The sequence below is a fragment of the Martes martes genome (assembly GCF_963455335.1).
Source record: "Martes martes genome assembly, chromosome: 15".
NCBI lineage: Eukaryota > Metazoa > Chordata > Mammalia > Carnivora > Mustelidae > Martes > Martes martes.
The window spans coordinates 66,040,478-66,063,603 of record NC_137903.1 but is presented as its reverse complement, the minus strand read 5'-3'; the positions used below and the strand labels follow the sequence as shown (position 1 = coordinate 66,063,603).

The window sequence follows — 23,126 nt, the reverse complement described above, 5'->3', positions numbered from 1 at the left end:
ATACCCAGTGCAGAGCCCAATGTGGGGCTTGAACTCATGACCTAAACTGAGATTGACAGTTAGGACATTTAACAGACTGAGCCACCCAGGTGCCCCCAGAGGGATTTTTTTATACGTTAAAGAAGACTTACAGGATCCGTTCTAATGTCAAGCTAAGGTGCCTTTTGCCTCCAGCAAATATTAAGGTGAAGCAGTAGAGTTCCTGGAGGAAGGTCACTCTGCCTGTCTCAAACACTTGTCAGTGGGCTATAAGTTGCAAGGAAATTTAATTTTCTTACATTTCTTCTACCTTTGTTCTCCACATCATCACCCACCAGGCAACATTTCTCTTAGCATTTCACAATTACCATTAATAAGGTTAAAATGTAAACGATGACTAACCTTAGGTCCCAAATTCTGCATAACATTCCTTATCTCTTAGACCCAGCACATCTGGTGTGCTGGGGACTCCCAGGCCAACGCTGGCTGCCGCTCATCCACTTCAATTTCTACTAGCTCCGAGTCCAACTTGTGATGGCAGCTGTCAGAATTCTAAGCACATAAAGTAAGTGACCAGATACAATCTCCGATTCCTTTGAGTCAGGGAGGTGGGGCCCGGACTCTTCCTGTTTTGTTATTGTGCTTCAGGACAGAATCACCCGGGCAGAAAGGCCCCCGCTCAGTCTGTGACCCGGGAGGAACTATAAAGCTATTCCCTGCTCCCAAGTACAGAGAGTGTTAGAAGCCGGAGTATTTGCGAAGGGACCGTACAGCCAGATATCATCAAGTCTTCTGCACACATTGGTAAGTACACTGCTGGCAGATTAGTAAGCGGTGAATCAAAAGGGAAAACTTGGATTCCTAATACGAAGAAAAATCCGTAATTTTTCCTAAGTGCTTCCATTGATATAATCCCTCCTAACATGGTGTCAGACATGGCTTTGGGGGTTTGTCTTTGGCAAAGTTGGGAGAGAGAGGTAACCCGCCTTTAGAATCTAATTTATATCGGTGTGCTGTCCTTCTTCTTGTGGTTAAAAATGCTCCACTCTGGGGCACCTGGGTTAGTGGGTTAAAGCCTGTGGCTTCTGCTCAGTTCATGATCCCAGGGTCCTGGGATCGACCCCCGCATCGGGCTCTCTGCTCAGCAAGGAGCCTGCTTCCCTTCCTCTCTCTCTGCCTGCCTTTCTGCCTACTTGTGATCTCTGTCTGTAAAATAAATAAAATAAAAATCTTTAAATTTAAAAAAAAATTCTCCAACCTATGCACCATGACAAAGCTTCTTGAATATCTATTGTCAGATCTCTTGTGTTAACCCCACTCCCGGCTGAATTCAGTACACATTTCAACTATCAACTACCTCTGCTTTTGCTCCTCACTCAAAAGACATGTGCTTTGGGGCACCTGGGTGGCTCAGATGGTTAAATGTCTGCCTTCGGCTCAGGTCATGATCTCCAAGTCCTGGGATGGAGTCTCACCTCTGGCTCCCAGCTCAGTGGGGAGTCTGCTTCTCCCTCTCCCTCTGCTTCCGCCTCTCCCCCTGCTTGTGCTCTGTCTCTCTCAGATAAATAAATCTTTTTTTGAAAATGTGCTTTTCTTGCTATTTTAAAATAATTTGGAGAACCTCTGCACACCATTTGAGGAATGGCAGGCCTAGCCTCATAGGCTGACCCCCACATTGTCCTAGGAAACCCAACTGGACACTCCATCTGACCTTGGTACCTCACATATTTGCATTTCACTTTTTTGAAGTAGAGGAAGCAGTATAGATAATGCCCAGGAAGAAAACAAGTTTCTAACCCCCGTGGTTAAAAATAGGGAACTTTGATGCACAGGCAGTGATTCCCAACTCACTTAGCAATTTCTTGTTGCTTAGGTTATTTTACTTGTTATTTACTTGTTGAACTTACTTCGTAAAAAATAAATTCACTTTCCACCAGTGACTAGACCTACCTTGTCAATTTAGTTATATTTTCTTAATTTTGATTGCTTATTTATTTTATTTCTTTTAAGATATTATTTATTTGACAGACAGAGATCACAAGTAGGCAGAAGAGGCAGGCAGAGAGAGAGGAGGAAGCAGGCTCCCTGCTGAGCAGAGAAGCCCGATGTGGGGCTCGATCCTAGGACCCTGAGATCATGACCTGAGCCAAAGGCAGACGCTTAACCCACTGAGCCACCCAGGCGCCCCATGCTTATTTATTTTATATACAGCCAACTTTGAGGGGGCTTTCTTCATTAAAATAATGTTTCTTTAGAACCCTCCAACAAAGGAATGGCCCAATTTTTACCAAATATTCACATAAGGAGCAACAACGTTTTAAATGTTATTTTCGCATTAGCATGTGAAACAGCCCCCCCAGTAATCAGTGGCCTTAGTATCCTTTCCACCCTAGTAAAACTGCCTACAGTGTCATTGATCACTCTGTCTGGAATAAAAGATGGCAATTTTTTTAATTTTTTTAAAGATGCTATTTATTTATTTGATAGAAAGAGAGAGAGCACAAGTGGGGGGTTAGAGGGAGAGGGAGAAGCAGACTCCCCGCTGAGCAGGGAGCCCCATGTGGGGCTCAGTCCCAGGACCCCACGATCATGAGCTGAGCCGAAGGCACATGGTTAACCCACTGAGCCACGCAGACGCCCCTACTTAAATTTTTTTGATCACGCTTCGGTTTCACGTAATCACCCATACTCGACCAAGAGGTGGGAAGCCCTCCTTGTTCCCAACACAGAAAGGCAGCGACTACCTTGTGCACTGCTGTGTTCACATAGTCTTGCAAGTCTGCCTTCACAAACATGGGAACAACTCCACTGACACCTTGGGAAGACAGCAAGCAGATGTGAATCAGACTAACACTGCAAGAAAGGAGAAGGTGATGGGTGCCTGGGTGGCTCAGCTGGTTAAGCCTCTGCCTTCAGCTTAGGTCATGATCCCAGGGTCCTGGGATCGAGCCCCACATCCGGCTCCCTGCTCAGCTGGGAGCCTGCTTCTCCCTCTGCCTATTTCTCTCTCTGTCTCTCATGAAAAAATAAATAAAATCTTAAGAAAGAAAGAAAGAAAAAGAAAGGAAGGAAGGAAGGAAGAAGGTGACCTGAAGCCCATTTTGTGCTCTTCTTTTTCTTTTTCTCTTTCTCTATTTCCTTACTCATTTCCTTCTCTTACTGGAAGACAACCTTCAGATTCACATTTCTATTTTACGCTAACAGCTCTGATTCCAAATATTCTGCAACTTTGTCTCTGTCAATAAACCCCAAATTGTCAGGGTAGATATCTACGAAAGTGTCAGTTTAAGGAGAAATCTCCTAGAGCTGTAAAAATAACATAGTAACATCCATGTCCTACATGCTCAGCTAAGTACTGTTAATACATTAGCAGACACATTCTTAGAACAGGTTCTACCTCTAGCTTCGCTGTAGAGAAAAGGAAACTGAGATACTGAAACAGATTAGTTGCCTAAACTTATATGCTGGTAATTGACCAGCACTGAACTTCACACCCAGGTCTGACTTCCAGCTCCTGGCAGTCCCGTGAGGAGATACATGCTCGGAGAAGGCTGGTTGCCTCTGGTCCACGCTGAGTTACAGTGATGGCCAGAGAGAGGATATCTATTTATTCTGCATTTGCTAGAAAGTCCTTTGGAGAAAGGAAGCTCTGACCCACGATATTAGCTCCCAGTAAATATTTGCTCAATTCTTTTTTTTTTTCATTGCAAAGCGTACACGGTGATGAATTCATTCATTTACCCACCAGGGAATCAACTCATTGTCAAGAATTTATGAAACTATGAGTACAGTCCAAGTGTACTACTATAGAAAATATGAAAAGGGGGAAATAGGAGATGAGTCAAAGAAAATGTCCTGTTTTGGGGAAACGTATAGCCTTAAACAGAGAGAGTAATGGACATGATGTAGTGAACCGACACCATCGTAGTCTTCTCTTGTGGGGAACGTGCTACCTCGTGTAGGTATCAAGAGGATGGCAAGCTCGTTGTGGACCTGAGTGGTGACAGATGCCTCTATCGACCATCTCTAGCCCCTATTCCTACTGCTGTCCTTGGAGCTCGTATCCTCATCTTCTCCCCACTGGTGTTTTTTTCAAGCTTAAAACCCTGAAGCAATTAGAATTCCTCAGTATTGCTTTCCCACCATCCCAAACTCACAATATAAGCCTCTTCCCTTCGTGCTTTTATTGCAATATGTACATAATACACATCTCTGTCTTAGCACGGGACACAGAATATTGTAACAATTTATCTGTCCGTCTGACTTCTCCGCAAGAGTGATAACGACTCTAAAGAAAGCATCACACCTCGTTCATCTTTTGCAGCTCCAATACCTTGCCTGACTTAGGATCACAGAAGCCCCTCACTGAGTGTCTGATGGCTGAACTAATCAGAATGAATCATAGAATCGGAGTTGAAAGAACCCTATACAGCATTTGATTCCACTCTACCTAATCTCCTACTTAGAATACTTCCCCCAAAAATCATCCTACATTCTCTGTCTGAACAAATATCAGAGCCTGAGATACTAGAAAGTACTTATATTAAGCTAAAATTTGCCTTCATCTAATGTCTTCAGTCGCACCACTGGCCTTAAATCTAATCCTTCTGTTTGCAATGATCCTTCAAATGTTTATGGGTAAATGTTTACAGAACTGCGTCAGGCCCCTGGAGTAAGAGCTCCCACATTAGCCTCTTCTGCAGAGTGAACCCAGGACAGTTGACTTGCTTGCCCAAGGCCTCCACGGTTAGTTCACAGGGAGCCAGGTCCCTGGCTGGCCCTCCTTCTGACTCAGCTAACTGTTGGAATGGATGCATTTCTCCTCCTCTTTCCTTTCCCTCTCTCTAAATTAATTCCCGAAGTGTCATTGACATACAATGTTACGGGTGTCTTTCTTCCTACAGAATCAGCTTGGTGCTTTCATTCCGAGTATGTCCCTAAAGCTACAACACCCTAGTCAATGAAACACAGCACACTGGTTCTTGCTCGGGATTTGAAACAGATGTGTTTGGTCCCAACACCTACGTTCACTCCATTACATCAGCTGCCTCTCTAAATGTGGGGGTCACTTTACTTCTCTTGGACCCCAGGAGGGGACAACTGTATAAGGTGGTGATTTCTAGGGTGTGCATCAGGACCTAGAGCATGACTTCCCCTATAGGGAATCTACCGGCTCTTCCCCAGGCGTTCAGAGCGAGTTGCTACTGGGAAGCAACCAGCCCTGCAACCCTTTTATTTAACACCTGGAAGAAATGGGCCTTACCCTTTCGTTCAAGAGCTATTTCTCGAGCACTTGTTGTATTACGTTCCTGGAGCTTCCCTGGCCACAGGGACCTAGCACAGAGCAAGCAGGTGGCCTCCCAAGAGTTCAGCTACCTCGCTCAGGTTCCCAGTCCTAAAAAGCAAAACTGTATCTCCAGTTCCGCGGCAAGAGCTCATCTGCAGAACAAGAAAATAGCATCTACTGGGTGACCCACGTGCTTTCAACACTCACTCACTTGAGGAGATAAAACTGTCCCCAAAACACACTAGGGCAACATCTAAAACCACGTGGTTAAGTGCTACACGTGCGTGTACTGACCAAAATGTATGGGAATTAAAAGCGCAGAGGCCCACCAGTGCCAGAGGCAGCAGAGGACATTGGTTTTTGAAAATGTTTTCATAGCAGCCACACAACAGCTCACCGTTACTGGGCACCTGCGGTGCGCCAGGAATGGCTCTACGCCAACTGACGTGTGTCCACGCGCTCGATTCTCACCAAACACCACAAGGGAACTACCACCGTTTTGTCCATTTTTATGGTCCGCGGAGGGGTTAACTAACTTGCCCAAGATCACATGGCAGAGCTGGGGGAGCTGGGCTTGAACCCGGGCAACCTGCCAGAGCCTGGTTGCTTAACCAACGCACCATGTTGCCTCTCAGAATTCTGTCATGTCCTGGGGACAGAAGATGTGCCACCTGGGCCAGGAGGGACAGGGCCACGTTCCCTGGGGTGGATCCATATCTGACGGGGAGAGGAGGGAAGAGTGTCCGCACACCGCCTCGCTGGCCGTGGCCTCTCTTCCGTGGGTGGCTGTCCACCAGCTGCAGGCGAGAGGAAGGTGGCAGCAGGGCTGGGGCCCCGGGGTACGCCAGGGCTGGCTCTCACCCCAGGGAAGCATTTGCTGGAGCAACACCTGCCGTGGCCACTGGGGCTTGGCTCCTAGTCCCAGCTCCTCTCCACCACGGCCGTGGGGCCCTGTGTCTTGTCACCACACCAACCTGAGCTCTGCTTTCATGTTTATTTTAAAAAGGTGTTTGACAAGGTGATCCTTTCCGGCCCTCGACTCCACGGCAGCTCCGGAGCGCACCCAGCGCAGGGTCAAAGCAGTGGCCTGCAGTCCCCACATGCACGCGGGGAACAGCTCCGGGGGTCCCCACATGCACGCGGGGAACAGCTCCGGGGGTCCCCACATGCACGCGGGGAACAGCTCCGGGGGTCCCCACATGCACGCCGGGAACAGCTCCGGCGGGCTGAGGGGAGCAAATTTGGCTGCAGCAGCCAAGGTCGGGGCGGGGCTTTCACTTGGGACTGAACAGCCAAGCTGTGCTTCCCCCACACAGGGGACCATGGCCAAGCGAGTTGCGATCGTGGGAGCCGGGGTCAGCGGCCTGGCCTCCATCAAGTGCTGCCTGGAGGAAGGACTGGAGCCCACCTGCTTCGAGAGGAGCGACGACCTCGGGGGGCTGTGGAGATTCACTGTAAGTAGGGGTCCCTGCGGCTCTGCGAAGTGTCTACTGGAAAAGGCTCCACGGGTGGGAAAAGAGGTTGAATTTCTCTCACAACGCTGCCTGCCCCCCGGGAGGAAGGGGTTACTAGCATCCGTGGACCAGGGAGCCAGGAGGGCTAAAGACATTGATAAGAGAAAGGAGCTGCGCACAGCCTGAGCTGGGGATGGGGCGGGCACAAGCCACCTGACAAACTTTGTGTGGGGCCCAGAGCAAGAGAGGTGGCCCCAAAGGGTGGCAGAGAATGGAGTGGCTGGGACAGGCCAAGCAAGCCCAGAACAAGGGAGCAGGAGCAGACCCAGGGGGTCTGAAGCAAGGCCAGGCACCACAGGGTCCGAGGCAAAGGCAGGAACCCAGCAGTGCAGGAATGTGGGCCTCCATCTGGGGCTGAGCTGCCGTAGCCGCTTCTGTTCCCCGTCCTGCCCCGTCCGAGGTGAAACAACACAGGGCTCGCGCAGGATGAGTTCTAACCTCATCCTAAATCCAGGCAATCCCAATCTCGGCCAAGAACAATCCAAGTGAAGAATGTGAGTTTGGAGCCTTTTTTGTTCCCTGCGCAGAAGAAAGCAGCCTCCCCTCGGTCGGGCTACAGTCCAACCGGGAGACGAGAATGGGCGGGAGAAGAGGGGACGACAAAGCCCAGGCTTCGCCGGCCTGGCCTGAAGGGGGTCACGGGGGCGCTGCTGGGGCCACTGAAACCCTGAGTTCCACGGCTGCCCAGGGAAGCTTTTACATCAGAGCTCCCAACCCCTCCTTGCCCTCCTTCTCAAGAGAGCAAGAACACTTCCCATGAGCCCTACACGTGCGGACAAGAAAGCGGCAGGAATAGGGAAGAGGAGCGAGGTGGCGGACACCCAGGCCTCAGAGCCCACAGGGGCTAAGAGAAAGACACGCTGGAATTTGCAACCGAGTAAAATAGTTTCTAACTCAGTGAGCAAAGCTCCAGGAAGCGACTAACTAACTAGATAGGTACGGTTGTCCCAGCATAGGCCAGCATGGCTCACAGAAAGATCTGTGTATTTTGAAATGTGTCTAACCACCAAATGTGACCATCAATACTCAGAAACCTCCCCAAGGGCACTGGGTGAGAGAGCACATCTGTTCCCATGTTTCAAAGTACATACATTCCACTGGGACAGCAGAAACCGAACACCCATGCTGTCGCCCTCCCCTCCGGTGCCCACTGAAGACGCTGCTCTCCCAGCATGATACACCTGCCCTGAGGAGCCTCAGAACCCCTCTTAACCCATACTCCAGACAAATAGGACTAACCTGCCAGAGTTGGGATTTGGCTCGCAAGATGAAACTTCCCAGTTAGCAGGGTAATTAGCAGACTTATTTGGCTGAACAGTCAAAGCAAAAGGGAGTCCAGCAACCTGGGGATACTGGACAAAAATGCACCTGCAACAGGTCATGGACATGCAATTATTAACATGTAAAATCACTGATCTAAGAAGCAAGAGGAACGTGGTCCAGATCCAGCTGTGCCCGCCTCAGGGAGGTCAAATGCCCATGCACAAGCACCTTGGGGGACACAAAAAAGAGAGGGATGCATCCTACACTTTCTAGAGACATCCTATCCTCCTCCTCCTACCTTAGCACGCGTGCATGCGTGCGCACACACACACACACACACACACAGAGGCTCGGTTAGCATTATCTCTGTACTCAAAGCAGGTGGCCAGCTCAAAACCACAGATTCAAGTGTCTGCTCTAGCAAGGGCTGTACTCACCAGAAAGCTCACGGGCGGGTCCACAGTGCCTGTTCTGGGCAGGAGGGGCCATCATGCAAAACCGGACAAGCGATCTGCAGAAATCCAAGAAAACACATATGGAGACCACTTCTGTTTCCAAACAGGAAGGCACACCAAAGATTACAGAGATTATAAACCTCACTCAGTTCAGCTCTGTCTGCAGCTGCCATGGCCTGAAGCAAAGAGGAAACAGACAAAGGCTGCAATGCCAAAAAAAAAAAAAAAAAAGCCATCATTCGTGGGGGTGGGAGGGGGTGGCAATCTTTAAAAGGAAAAGGGGTATGTTGGTAAAGACCCAACTTCTGTCCACTAACTCAGGTGGGGGCTGGAGGTATGTACGGAAAGTCTAGTTTACAACCGACTTTCTTAGGCTCTTGAGGAGTAACCTTAATGTCACCACACGCTGATTACCTCAATTATAAAGTAATATTGAAGAAATAAAATGTGAGGAATTGCCCCATCACTCAAAATTAATAATACTCTTAGAGAATCTCAGTATAGGAAGGGATCTTAGGGGATGATTTTCCTGTAGAACCACACTGAGGTCACCTAGAGGGAATTTTATATGCCACATTCAGCATCTCCTTCACAACCCTGAAACATAGTCTAGGACCTGCTCACCCTCCTTGGAATGACGTTCCTCCTTGATGCGCATCAAGGTCTTTTCCTCTGCACATGCTTCCTTTCATTTATTCAACAAACATGTATTGAGCCCCAGCTGTGTGCCTTACGTACCACATATTTTTGCATTCGAGGAGGGTAACGAGGGTGTGTAAACTTCACCCCTTAAATCACTGAAGAGGTGTCTCAGTTAATTCTTCTTTCGCTTAGTAAACCTAATTCTTCCAGTCTTTCTTTAAAAGGCTATTTCTAAGACCTCAATTGTCTTGGAAGGCTTCCTTTCATTCATATATTCAAGAAACACTTATTGAACTGCTATTATGTTTCAAGGGGGGTACACCTGAGAGGCCCCCATCCTCTTGGGGGTTCCTCACATCACCTCTGAGTATCCACAGCTCGCATGGGCTGTAGATCCGAGAACTGGGCACTGTCCTCCAGCGAGACTCTCTCTGCCTCTCACTGGGGGGAGAAGGAGACAAAGAAAATGGATTCTGGCTGCTCAAGGGAGGGGAAATTGTTCTTGGAGAAGAAGAGGTGGGAACGTCTTGTATGGAGAGAATGTCTCTATTTAGGAGTGACTTCTATTATCATTTTACATTTATCGGTAAATGAGGACGGGGACAGGCACCTGGATGTCGAAGTTGGTTAAGCGCTGACTCTTGATCTCAGCTCAGGTCAGGTGCTGAGATCGAGCTCCACATCAGGCTCTGAGCTGCGCGTGGGGCCAGCTTGAGATTCTTTCTGTCTCCGCCTCTGCCCCTCCCCCCATTCGTGCTCTCTTTCTCTCTCTCAAAAAAAAAAAACAAAAACAATTAATTAATTAGTTAGTTAATAAATTAATACTTTTTAAAATGAGGAATAGGAGACCTCTGACCTGACAAAGCTTTCCTCCCATTGCCTAGAATCCTCTCTGAAGGACCCAAAGCTTCAGAGAGTGAATCTCCGTAATAATCGTGGAAGACCATTAAGATTTTCTGAGAGTCTACCAGACACTGCTGAAAACACATCACAGCTACCGTTTCAGTTTCTCCTACGGGATATTACTGTTCCTATTTGTACCTGAGGAAACTGAGACACAGAGGGATTAAGAAAATCCCCAAGGTTACCCAACTACAAATGGAGAGCTTGAAGATGAACCCAGCCAGTCTGAGTCTGGGCTCTGTGCTCTCCAGAACTACAGGCATTTCCAGAGTCTGGCTCAAGGATGAGGGCAGGCAAATTCTAGACTGTTCATGGAATCCCGCCAGGTGTCCTGGTGAATGATGGCGACCTTCCCAGTATACTGCAGGACAAAATGGACCAGGCAGCCAGAACCCCTCTGTTCGTGCTCTTAGCCTTTGCCCTCTGCCCACAGACCATCCCTCCTCCCCTCCCACTTTGTCTTCCCCCAGCGGCCCCATCAATTCGGGAGGCATGTGTTTGCATCCTTGGAGTACCGGGGCAATTGGCAGACCCACACAGGGACGATGCAGTCAGAGATCCCAGCAAGGCCTGGGAATCACTGGGGCCACAGGCACACACAGGAGGCGAGGGCCCAGGAGCTGCAAACCGTTCAGAAGGGGCCCAGACCCATACCCTCTGTATATAAACTGAACACTCCAGATCATGTATTTTTCCAGGAGGAAGAATGGGTGGGAAGAAAGAGAGACGAGAGCAAAGAGGTGGTCTTGGACTCCAGCCCCAGGGCCAAGTTTCCACTCTGCACTATGGTTCTTCCTCAGCTAACATCTGTGATACATTATTCCAAGACAGGCTTTAGTTTTGCCTGGAAGGTTTTCCTTCCTCTTGCCTTTACATCTCCCAGAGTTTTACAAAACAGAGTTGTTATTGGGTTGTGGGTTTTTGTTTTTTTTTTTTCCCTTTCTATTTATGTTTCTTTGTTCATCTGTTTAAAGTTCCCATAAATACATGTTTACTGGCTTATCCAACCCCACAAGCCCCACTACTCTTTGCTATTTAAACATGCTATTACAACATACTTGAAAGTTTTTGACCCATTTTTATGGAAATCTTTACAATATGTATTATGCACATCTCTACTCCTCTTAAATAGTCTATATTCCAAATTTAGACTTTTATTATCGTTAACTAGACACCGACGGTATTAACCGAGCATGAGTCACTATGTCATGCTCCCAGATGCCAGAGAACAGTAAGGGAGCTGTGGCCTAACTGGCCCAGAATGTTCACGGCTGTTGTTTCTCCTATAGACTATAGGTTCTTCCCCTCCTGCTTCCTCTTGCTTCTCCATTTTACAGCTGTTTCTTTCTCTTTTTCAAAAGATTTTATTTATTTATTTGACACAGAGAGAGACAGAGAGAAAGAGAGAGGGAACACAAGCAGGGGCAGTGGGAGAGGCAGAAGCAGATTTGCAAGGAGCCAGATGTGGGGCTCGATCCCAGGACTCTGGGATCATGACCTGAGCCGAAGGCAGAGGCTTAATGACTGAGGCATCCAGGCGCCCTTTTACAGCTGTTTCTATTCCCTTTCTTCCTATAACCCAGAAGGAACGTCACTTTTAACTAAATTAAACCAACCACGAAATGTATTTCTAATACCCAGCTTCAAGTTTAAAGCTCTGCTATTCACTAAGGCAGCCACTGGCCACATGGAACTATGTAATTGGTTGACATGGCTAAAAATTGAATTTTTTATTTCATTTGATTTTAATTTAAATTTTTTAAAGATTTTATTTATTTGACAGAGAGAAACACAGCGAGAGAGGGAACACAAGCAGAGGGAATGGGAGAAGGAAAAGCAGGCCTCCTGCCGAGCAGGCAGCCCGATTGATTGATTCGGGGCTTGAGCCCAGGACCCTGGGATCATGACCTGAGCCAAAGGCAGACGCTTAACAACTGAGCCACCCAGGCACCCCAGTTAATTTTAATTTTAAAACCAATCCTCAGTTCAGTTACTGGAGCGCTTTAAAGTATATTCATTAGCAATTTGGGTATATGAGTACCCTTTTTCAACTCACATTTAACATTTGAATTGAGAAGTACAATATATACACTGGTATTCGAAAAACTTGCTCTGCATAAAAGAATAAAATGTACTTCATTAGTAAATTTTTATAGTGATTACATGTTGAAAGTATAAAATTTAGATAGAGTGAATTAAACACAGTATACGGTTAAAATTAATTTCACCTGGTTCTTTTTTTAATTTTTAAATTTAAATTTAATTTTTAAATATGACTACCAGAAAATTTTAAAGTGTGTATGTTCCACCACATTCCTGTTGGTAGGACTGTTCTAAAGCCTTGTTACTCAGAGTATGGCCCCCCGCCCAACAGCACCTGCAGGGGAATTTGTTAGAAATACAGAATCTCAGTGCTGTGAATTGTGTAAGCCTGAAGAATCACAAACCTGTACCCCTGAAACAAATAATACATTATATGTTAATCATAAAAATTATTTTTAAAATATAAAATATTAATATATATATACTAAGAAATACAGAATCTCAGGCTTGAGACACCTGGGTGGCTCCGTCCCGGTTGAACATCCAACTTCTGGTTTCAGCTCAAGTAAAGATCTCAGAGCGAGGGGTCCGTGCTCAGCACGGAGTCTGCTTCTCCCTCTCCCTCCTCCTCCCACTCTGTACCTCCCTCCTCCTGCTCTCACCAGTACACTTGTGCTCTCGCTCTTGCGCGCTCTCTCTCTAATAAATAAATCTTAAGGAAAAAAAACCCCTCAGGCTCACACAGACCTATTAAATCAGCATCTACATGTTAATAAGATTCCCCAGGTGATTCTTAAGAAGGTTAAGGAGCACTAACTAGAGAGCTGTGCTTCTCAAACTGTGGAGAAGAATCAAGTTCATCTTTTGTTGTTTAATTTCCAATCAAGTATATACAATTACATTTGTAAGAAAAGTAAAAAGGAACTATGAAAACAGTGAAAATGAAATGAAGAAAAAGGTCAAAATATAAATTCAAAAGTCGGATAGAGTCAAAAGACATGAAATAAAATTCAGCAAATGCCATTAAATGTACAAATTTTTAAAAATTCCAAAAGGTGGACCCATTTTTCTTTGGAAGCGTATACGTACGCAATTAATATAGAAAGTCACTATTACACTTGCAGCTTTTAGCCAAATAAAACATTGTGTGTGGAGTAATCTCCGTATGAAACACCCGGAGGCACACCCTCACTATGCGTTGGACATATTAACAGTTAAAGTTTTTTTTAATTATTTTTATTAATGTATAATATATTATTAGCCCCAGGGGTACAGGTCTGTGAATCATCAGGCTTACACATTTCACAGCACTCACCATAGCACATACCCTCCAATATTTAAAGTTTTTAATGTGACCATTAAACTAGCTTCTTGCTTGTTATTGTATCTAATCTGGGCTGGATGCAAAACCATGCTCTTCTCAAGGGATACTGTGTATCTAAACTGTTTCTAAGTTTTAACTAAGAGCACACATAAGGAGAGAAACACAGTTCACAAAGTTACATTGTTTGGAAACGAAGAAGAAACTTTAAAGCAATCTCAGGACGTTCAGGACTTTTTTTTTTTTTTTTGGAGAGAGAGAGAGAGGGCACGGGCTGGGGGAGGGGCAGAGGCAGAGAGAATCTCAAGCAGCCTCCACACTGAGCCCAGACCCCGACACGGGGCTCAGTCCCACGACCCTGAGATCATGACCTGAGCTGAAATCAAGAGTCAGCCGCTTAACTGACCGAGCGCCCCAGGTCCCCCCAGGACCTCCTTGTAACTGCCATCCAAAACGAAGCAAGTAGAGCTATATTTTCAAAAATTATCCTCAACCTTTTGTCAGTGGCCAGTTTATTCTCTAAGGTTATAACTAAACATGAGTTATCTTTCTCTTTTTAAGATTTTACTTATTTGAAAGAGAGAGAGAGAGTGCACACATGGGAAACGGGCAGAGGGAGGGGGACAAGCAGAGCCCCTGTTGAGCAGCGAGCCCACTCTCGGGCTGGATCCCGGGACCTGAGATCATGACCTGAGCCCAAGTCAGACACTCAACTGGCTGAGCCACCCAGACGGTTCAATATCAGTTATCCTCCGATGAAAGAAAATGACAAGTTGTATGGATTTTTGGATAACAGTTTTCAAACTAACCTTAAAACATCACTAATATAGTCCCACTGCCCATGACTAGGACACAACTCGACCATCACAGCCCTCCTCACAGGGATCAGATAAAACTGAGACTGATCCCAGTCTCATTCAACACATAGGAGTCCACATGCTTGGATACTGAACAACGGCGAATTATCGCGGTGGAAGTTTCCAGATGCTTACTCTCAATTTCTGTACTTCTCTTGTCACAGAGTGCTAATGAACAAGTCAGCTCTGTCTTGCTCGGCCAACTACGTCTTTGAGTCACACTGCTTTAGATCTTCCGGCAGAATAAACAGGCAGGATTTAAACAGTCGCCCTGCCCAGAAGCCTTTAGATTCCAGTTTTCTAGATTTATTCTGGACAAAGAGACTGTCAGAGGGGGAGCCCCAGACACGCAAGATACAGTGAACTCATTACTGATGAGCTGACGAGATTGGCAACATTAACCAAAACCACAACGATGTAAAAAAAAAAAAAAAACACAACGATGTGTTTACAATTTTATTGTAATCTGTAATCACTGTAATCACCACACTTTTCATGCAGATCTAGATTCACATCCTTTGAGAGAACAAAGTGAGCCCTCCTCCCCGTGTGAAGTTTATGTTTGCCTTAGGAAAAAAACAACTGTATGTAACCAAAATGGTAAATAATATTAAAATACTGAGGACTGCCTCCTCATTAAACTCAGAATACCCTTCATAATACATCCCAAAGACAGAAGCCATGTATATTAACGACCGCATGTACCAAAACTGCTTATTATTCAACCTGGTGGGAGTTGCCTAAGATCCTGATATTTGCCATTTATTCAGGTCGAAACTGGGGGAGGGAAATGAGTCTTTCGCCACCTACGCAGTTACCCAGTCTGGACAACTCTGACCTGCTGCTTCTCCTAAGACCTGAATCCAAACAGCTCCCCCATCCTGTGCCTTCTGTCTTTCTGCTGCCTCAGTTTCCACTTCTCTGTTTCAACACCACCGCCTCTGCTTATTAGGCTGACTTCAGCCATGGCTCGAGTGGTTCTGGTTTAGGCTCTTCACCGCCCTCCTTCCTTCCTTTCCAGACTTCTGTCATTCATCTTTTGTAGAACAGGAATTATCTTTTCAAAATATAACAAGAATCACTTCCTCACTAAAAATTCAGAAGACTGCCATCACCTTCCAATAAAATCCAAATTCCTTAACTTTAGATGCAAAATCCTTCATGATCTGAACCCTCTTCTGCATAGTCCTTTCAATAATGCCCATGGAAACCAAACTACCTACCAATTGTCCATCATGCAGACACAACTTCCTGGCTCTGGTCTATTTCCCTATTTTCTGGTATTTTGCAGTAATGCCGTGTGAATCTGGACAGGTGAGTTCATCCTGGGTTTGTTAACATGTAACAAATGAAATTACAACTCTCATCATAAAATTCAGTGTTCGTGTTCACCCTACCTCAAGGGCAGGACAACAAATCCCATTAGAAAGGGTAACTTTAATCTCTGTCAATGTTTAAAATGTCTAAAAATTAACATCCATTTCACGTGTGTGTGCACACATGCACAAATCCATACACACTCATGTGTGTACACTGTTTGTGCAGGAACATGTTGAAGAAGGCAGAGCCAGCCTCTATAAGTCTGTGGTTTCCAACAGCTGCAAGGAGATGTCTTGTTACTCAGACTTTCCATTCCCAGAAGATTATCCAAACTATGTGCCAAATTCTCAATTCCTGGAATACCTCAAAATGTATGCAAACCGGTTCAACCTTCTGGAATGCATTCAGTTCAAGGTAAGACACAAAACATCAGTCAGTAGTCAGAAAGTTTTGCCTACCTGTTTCCTGTTTGTCTCAATTGCCTCGCCCTTGGCTCTGTAGATGAGATCGTGAACTGGCAAGATTGAGGACACGGGGCTGGATTCCTCCCCTTGTACTCACACCCACCCTAAGTAAATCGGAGAGTGGAGGTGGGTACTTTCTGTAAGAATTCACACGTATACATTTTTAGTTTGTAATAATTTCATCCGAGAACCCAAAGGGACCTGAAAATATCAAACCACATTCTCTGCTTGGGACAAAAGCACATAGGGACATAGATAACTTCTACCAGTCCATAGGTCCTCTCATCTTGAGTATCCCTTTATAGGAAAAAAAAAAAAAAAAAACCATGTGTAATGGCCCATACACAAAAGAACCTCACTATTTGAAGGAAATCTTCTCTAGATATCCTTGGGAATAGAAAAATCTTTGAATATGGTGCTTTTCATAGGCCTTATCCACCTGCCTTCCCATTTCCAAGGACAGAAACAGGAAGAAGACAGGACAGAGGCAAATTAATATACTCTCTTTTTTCCCCATTCTTTTCCTCCCCAAGAAACGGGACAATCCATGTGTTTTCCTTCTCCTATCTCCCCCTCTCCCTGCTACAGATGGGGATGGTAAGGAATTTCTAGGGAATTGAAAGCAACATGAATGACCAAAACTAGTAGTAAATAAGATTCGTATTCACAACCTTAAAGGTACTGACCAACACATAACCAGTACCTTGAAGAGATGCCTGCAACCCCATGCTCACTGCAGTATTATTTATAATAGTCAAGACATGGAAACAACCCTAGTGTCCATCGATGGGTACATGGTTAAAGAAAATGTCCCCCACACATACACACACACTGGAATGTTGTTTAGTCATAAAAGAAGGAAATCCTGCCTTTTGCAACAACATGGATGGACCTTTAGGGTATTATACTAAGTGAAATGTCAGAGAAATACCAAAAAAATTAAAAAAAAAAAAAGAAAAAGTCACCAAACTCATAGAAACAGAGCAGAGGTGAAGAGTGGGGGCTGGGCGACATGGGCCAAGATGGTCAAAAGGTACAGACTCCAGTTATGAGATAAATCAGTTCTGGGGATATAATGTACAGCACGCTGAATGTAGTTCATGGTATTATATATTTGAAAGTTGCTAGGAGAGTAAATCTTAAATGTTCCTTTCACAAGAAAAAGAATTATAACTATGCAAAGTGATGGGTGTGAAATAGACTTACTGTTTGTTGCAATTATTTTGCAGTTTATACACTATACATTTATACATTATACGTACTATACATTTATCAGATCATCACATCATATACTTTAAACTTACACAACGTTGTATGCCAACTATATTTCAATCAAATCGGGTAAAATGAAAGTATTCCAGTTTTCCAAAGAGTATTTTACTCCACTTCCTTGTTTTGCAAGGGATACAGTATAAATGAAACACTACCATAGTGAATGGATATGAGCCTCAGAAATATTTTTTAATGCATCAGAGTTCCTGAATCTGAAGAATTTCCTTTACTACATGCTGCCCCAAGTCTATTTTAAAATAATTGGAAAAGAAATGATTAAAGCTAGATGTTCACCAAAGTTTTAAGAGGATATACACATAAGAGATTTCTTTCCTCTCTGTGCATTCCAAATATTTAATTACAAACAGTTCTTATTTTTAAGACAAAAGTAAACTCTATTTTGAAATCAGTTAATTTTTAATTAACTGAAAACTTAAATTTTAAAAAGGAAGAGTTCCTAATACAAATGTTGGAGTCCAACAAGTGCTTCAAATATTATAAACCAAACAGTGACCCCGTTAGGAAAGACCTGAGATGCCTGTCTCCTCTGAAAATAGAAAAAAGAAAGGCAGCAAAGTCTCTTGGTCAGTGGAGTACTTATTCTCTTAAATTTGACTTGTACATTTATTTTACATATTTTCTGAATCAGAACTCCGCATCCATAAACATATATATATATACTCGAGTAAAACAAAAAAACAGACTGACATCTGGACTCCTCCAGAACATTCAGGCCATAAAGTTAGCATTTTCCAATCGTTCTCTGGATCTCGGAAAACTTCAGCAACATATTCTATAGGGCCTTTCATAAGGTCCAAATTTATGCTTTCAATTTATATTACCCACATCTCTATTAAAGCACAGCTCTAGGAGAGATATACATAACAGAAAGAAGACCATAGTTCTTGGTTCTATCATTTACTGTGAGAATTTGAGCAAAATCATTCAAACTTTTTGGATCTCATCACTTCTCTTAAATACCCCATCACAACTCTAAGCTTAGAATACTTTCATCCAGAAAATTATGGTTAATCTGATAACTCGATTCAATTTCTAAATTTATGCTTATCAATTATGGTTATTCTGTGCTCTAGAACATTTCAAATGCCAACTGTGGCCAGCAAGCCCTTACCAGAAACCTGACGACAATTAATTATGACTATGATTCTTTTTTCAGACTAAAGTCTGCAAAGTAACAAAATGCCCAGATTTTATTGTCACTGGCCAATGGGAGGTGGTCACTCAGCATGAAGGAAAGCAGCAGTCTGCCATCTTCGATGCTGTCATGGTCTGCACTGGCTTCCTTACTAACCCGTATTTGCCACTGGACTCTTTTCCAGGTACAGCATTTCCTGAAACTGACCCTAATTTGTCTCTTGGGAGCCATCCTGATACTGGCTTCATCTGGGAACACATTTCTATACTTCCTCCCTTAAACAGTTAAAGTTGTGAAGTAATAAGGATTTTTTCCTAACCAGCACTTTCTGGCCGGCTTTTGGCTTTCATTTGCTCTAAACAACCAATATGTGCCCAAAAAAGAGAATAAATAACTAGCCAGCAGTTTTGTGCCTCACTGGGGTTCAGTGTCTCTCTGTAAGTGATGGGCAACACTCAGAAAGTCTTCTAAGACATGGGATGCTTACACAGATGGTTAGCCTCAATGGCACCAGACAGCCAAAGCTGAGTTAGAGGCCTGGACCACCTCACCCAACAGCATACCTCACAGATCAAGCAAACAGAGCTCTACGGGACTGGCAGACCTTCCAAAACTGGTCTATTTTTTTTTTTTTTTAAGATTTTATTTACTTATTTGAGAGAGAGAGAGAGAGCATACGACTGGGGGCGCGGGAGGAGATGCAGGCAGAGGGAGAAGCAGACTCCTCACTGAGCAGGGAGCCCAGTGCAGGATTCAATCCCAGGACCCTGGGATCATGAACTGAGCCAAAGGCAGACGCTTAACCAACTGCGCACCCAGGTGCCCTCTCAATACAAATCTCACCAGCCACTACCAACTGGTCGTTTGAAATCCCTGGCGAGTTCATCGTTAAGGAGCCTTTGAGCTCTAAAGTTCTGTGACTTTAGATTTGAAAAGGAGTCCTCCAGATCTCACCAACTTCCTCTCTGCCTCACAACAGGCTTGCTTAGTACACAGTACATACACCCTAGGGTCATTGTTAACTGTTACGAAAATTCAGATTCATTGAAGACTTTCAAAAATTTGTGTCTGGAGGCACATTGATCTGGAGGAAATTCCAAAGATGTTCCAAAAAGTCTTAGTAAAAATAACAGGTATCATAGAATAAATGTACAACTTCCCAAGATAACCACTTTTAATTCATTCAGATATATACATTCTAGTGTGTTTACTAACACAAACACATTCACCTAATAAAATGCTTATGCTGCCTTCCTGTGACAAAAGAGGGAAAAATATTAGTCTGATAGGAGACCACAGGGTCTCATTTTTGCTCATTTGTGATCCAAAGGAGCCTGTTCTGGAGAGAATCTAAGATAATTTAACATCCCGGGGTAGAATTATTATCTATGGATATTATGGAAAATAATAAGGATAATAATTCTATGATTCTCCTCAAACTTGTCTAGCTCTCCCTCCTCAGCCATTCCCAGGTCCATAATGGGTCCTGTCTGAGTTAATATTTGAATTCGGTTGCATCACCGTTAAATTCTAAAGGCTCTGGATTATGGTGAGTTTTAACTGAGACTCATATCGGATTTCTAACGATTCAAGGTGAGTTAAAGAGTGACCAGATCTTAATGAGGCTACTTGCCACAAGCATCCATATTTATCCCCTGATGTCTTATCACTTTTTCTGGAAAAAATAGGTTCTTTGTACAGAATGTATTACTTTTGATTGATTGTGTTAATGCAACCTTGAGAGTATTTTCCAAAACTATCCGTTCACATTCAATGTTTCAGTAAGAAATTTGGCCTCAGCTGCCTGAGATACCCTTTCTGGTTAGAACAGTAGATCTGACCCCGTTATAACGAACACAATCCCTTTTCCTAAGAGCTCTTGCTGACTCAGCACACTCAGCCTGAGTCCCAGTCAGTCGCCGAGGTAAACTATCTGTGAACCTCCCCAACTCACAGGGACCTTTTCAAATAAGAGCCACACTTTAGGGGCGCCTGGGTGGCTCAGTTGGTTAAGCGACTGCCTTTGGCTCAGGATCCTGGAATCGAGCCCAGCATCAGGCTCCTTGCTCAGTGGAGAGAGCTTGCTTCTCCCTCCCCACTCCCCCTGTTTGTGTTCCCTCTCTCACTGTGTCGCTCTCTGTCAAATAAATAAATAAGATATTTTTTAAAATAAATAAATAATAAAAATAACCAAAATAATCCATCAAGAAGATACTAATGGAACATCTATGTTTCATTCACTGATCCTATACAATTATTTATTTGACTTTCTTTTTCTATAGGTATAAACACCTTTAAAGGCCAGTACTTTCATAGCCGACAGTATAAACATCCAGATATATTTAAGGACAAGAGAGTCCTTGTGATCGGAATGGGGAATTCGGGCACAGACATTGCTGTGGAGGCTAGCCACCTGGCAAAAAAGGTACCTTTCTTCACGTGACTTAATGAAGAATTTTATCTTAAGATGCGTGCCTCGGGCAAACGTGAAAAATGATGAAAGAAATAAATATGCCTAAAGCACACACGCATTTTTAAAAAACAGATTTTTTTTCTTTTTTTTTTTTAAGATTTTATTTATTTATTTATCAGAGAAAGGCGGGGAGCACGAGCAGGGAAAGCAGCAGGCAGAGGCAGAAGCAGACTCCCTGCTGAGAGGGAGCCCCCCCCCCCCCTGCGGGACTCAATCTCAGGACACCAGGATCATGACCTGAGCTAAAGGCAGATGCTGAACTGACTGAACCACCCAGGCATCCCCAAAAAACAGATTTTTTAAAAAATTTATTTATTTGTTTGACAGACAGATTACAAGTAGGCAGAGAGGCAGGCAGAGAAAGAGAGAGGAGGACAGGCTCCCCACTGAGCAGGGAGCCCGATGCAGGGCTCGATCCCAGGACCCTGGAACCATGACCTGAGCCGAAGCCAGAGGCTTTAATCCACTGAGCCACCCAGGTGCCCCAAAAGAACAGATTTTTAAACCATTTTTTCTTATGTGTTTATAAATTCTTTACTGCAAATTCCAAGTGTCACTTTTCCTCTAGGACCAACTTCTCTGACTTCCTATTTTTGTCATTTTCCCAGTCATCCAACAAGAGCTATAGGAGACATCTGGGTCTTACCTGGTCCCATCGGTGAGCAAATCCTGTTCTTCTTCCTTTGAAGATTTCCCATTCGCTTTTTCCCTCCTTTCTTTGTTAACCTCCACTACCCTCAACAGGTCTGTACGATAAGGTCCGTACAATGAGTCCATACAATAATCCTCCTAATAATAATTGTAGAAATGATTCATATTTATTGGGGCTTCCTCTGTGCCAAGCACTTCACTAAATGCCTTACAGTATGACCTCAACCAGTCATCAAAAGCAGCCATGGGGGGGGGGCGCCTGCGTGGCTCAGTGGGTTAAAGCCTCTGCCTTCGGCTCAGGTCATGATCCCAGGGTCCTGGGATTGAGCCCCGCATCGGGCTCTCTGCTCAGCGGGGAGCCTGCTTCCTCCTCTCTCTCTGCCTGCTTCTCTGCCTACTTGTGATCTCTGTCTGTCAAATAAATAAATTAAAAATCTTAAAAAAAAAAAAAAAAAAAAAAGCAGCCATGGGAGTGTGTCCTGTCAGTACACTTGACTGTAGGTGAAGAAATTGAGGCTTACAGAAGCTAAGGAGGCTGCCTGACGTTGTACCACTAGCAGATGGCTGAGCCAGCCTTCAAGTTCAAGTCCCTCTGACCCAAAGCACCTGTTCCTAATTCTACCCATATCCCTGCATGCCCACTCTCCTTCCCACATGCAGCAATCCATACAGACACCCTAACACCCACAAACAAATCCTCTGAAAAGCCAGCTCTCATTATGACACTCTCATGTTTAAAAACTTCTAATAACTAGCTTAAAAAGGAATGTCAATTATACTCAAGTAAAAAACAAAAAAGTGGGAAAGAGAAGCAGAGGAGGCAGACCTGAGAGAGCGCAGGCCACTTTTTTTTTTTTTTTTAATTTATTTATTTGAGAGAGAGGCAGTGAGAGAGAGCATGAGCGAGGAGAGGGTCAGAGGGAGAAGCAGACTCCCCGTGGAGCTGGGAGCCCGATGCGGGACTCGATCCCGGGACTCTGGGATCATGACCTGAGACGAAGGCAGTTGTCCAACCAACTGAGCCACCCAGGCGTCCCCGCAGGCCACTTTTTGATCACTTTGCCAAACCACGGAAGCTAGGAAAGCTCTGCCGGCTCTGTGCTCCTGCCAAAATGTCCAGGAAGCTCCTACTAAAATGGAATGGAATGGAACGGATAAAACAAAATAAGCAACACAAAAGAAAATGCTAATAAGAAATTGCAGGTGAACTAGCCTTGCATTATAGGGTTCTCCTTAATTCGGTTCAAATCTGCAATTTCAGCTTTATCCCCCACTACTCTGCACCCTTTCCAATTCTGCGTCTCTTTTCCCCTTTCCTCGTACCCGACCCCCCTCCTCCTGCAGTGCCTTTTCTCCTTTTTTCACAACCCACAAGAACATGCCCAGCTATCTCACCCCAACACGTGATCTCTCCCTACTACGAATTTATGTAATAATTGTAATGAACATTCCTCAGTTGGCAGGTGGGAACAACAAATAAAGATGAGTTGTTGGCTTCTGATGTGCCAAATGTTGTGCCAGCCACT

General features: G+C 44.6%; 1 protein-coding gene across 1 annotated transcript in view; it reads left to right on the top strand.

Annotated features, from left to right (window-relative positions):
• The first annotated feature begins 428 nt into the window (after nt 1-428).
• The window catches only part of LOC308355965 (uncharacterized protein), a 60,633-nt gene continuing 37,935 nt past the window's right edge, over nt 429-23,126 (top strand). The window contains exons 1-5 of the mRNA XM_080824516.1: nt 429-783; nt 6,583-6,720; nt 15,810-15,998; nt 18,498-18,660; nt 20,759-20,901. Of these exons, the coding sequence (XP_080680642.1) occupies nt 6,589-6,720; nt 15,810-15,998; nt 18,498-18,660; nt 20,759-20,901 (627 nt within the window). The 5' untranslated portion in view covers nt 429-783; nt 6,583-6,588. The remainder of the gene's footprint in view (nt 784-6,582; nt 6,721-15,809; nt 15,999-18,497; nt 18,661-20,758; nt 20,902-23,126) is intronic.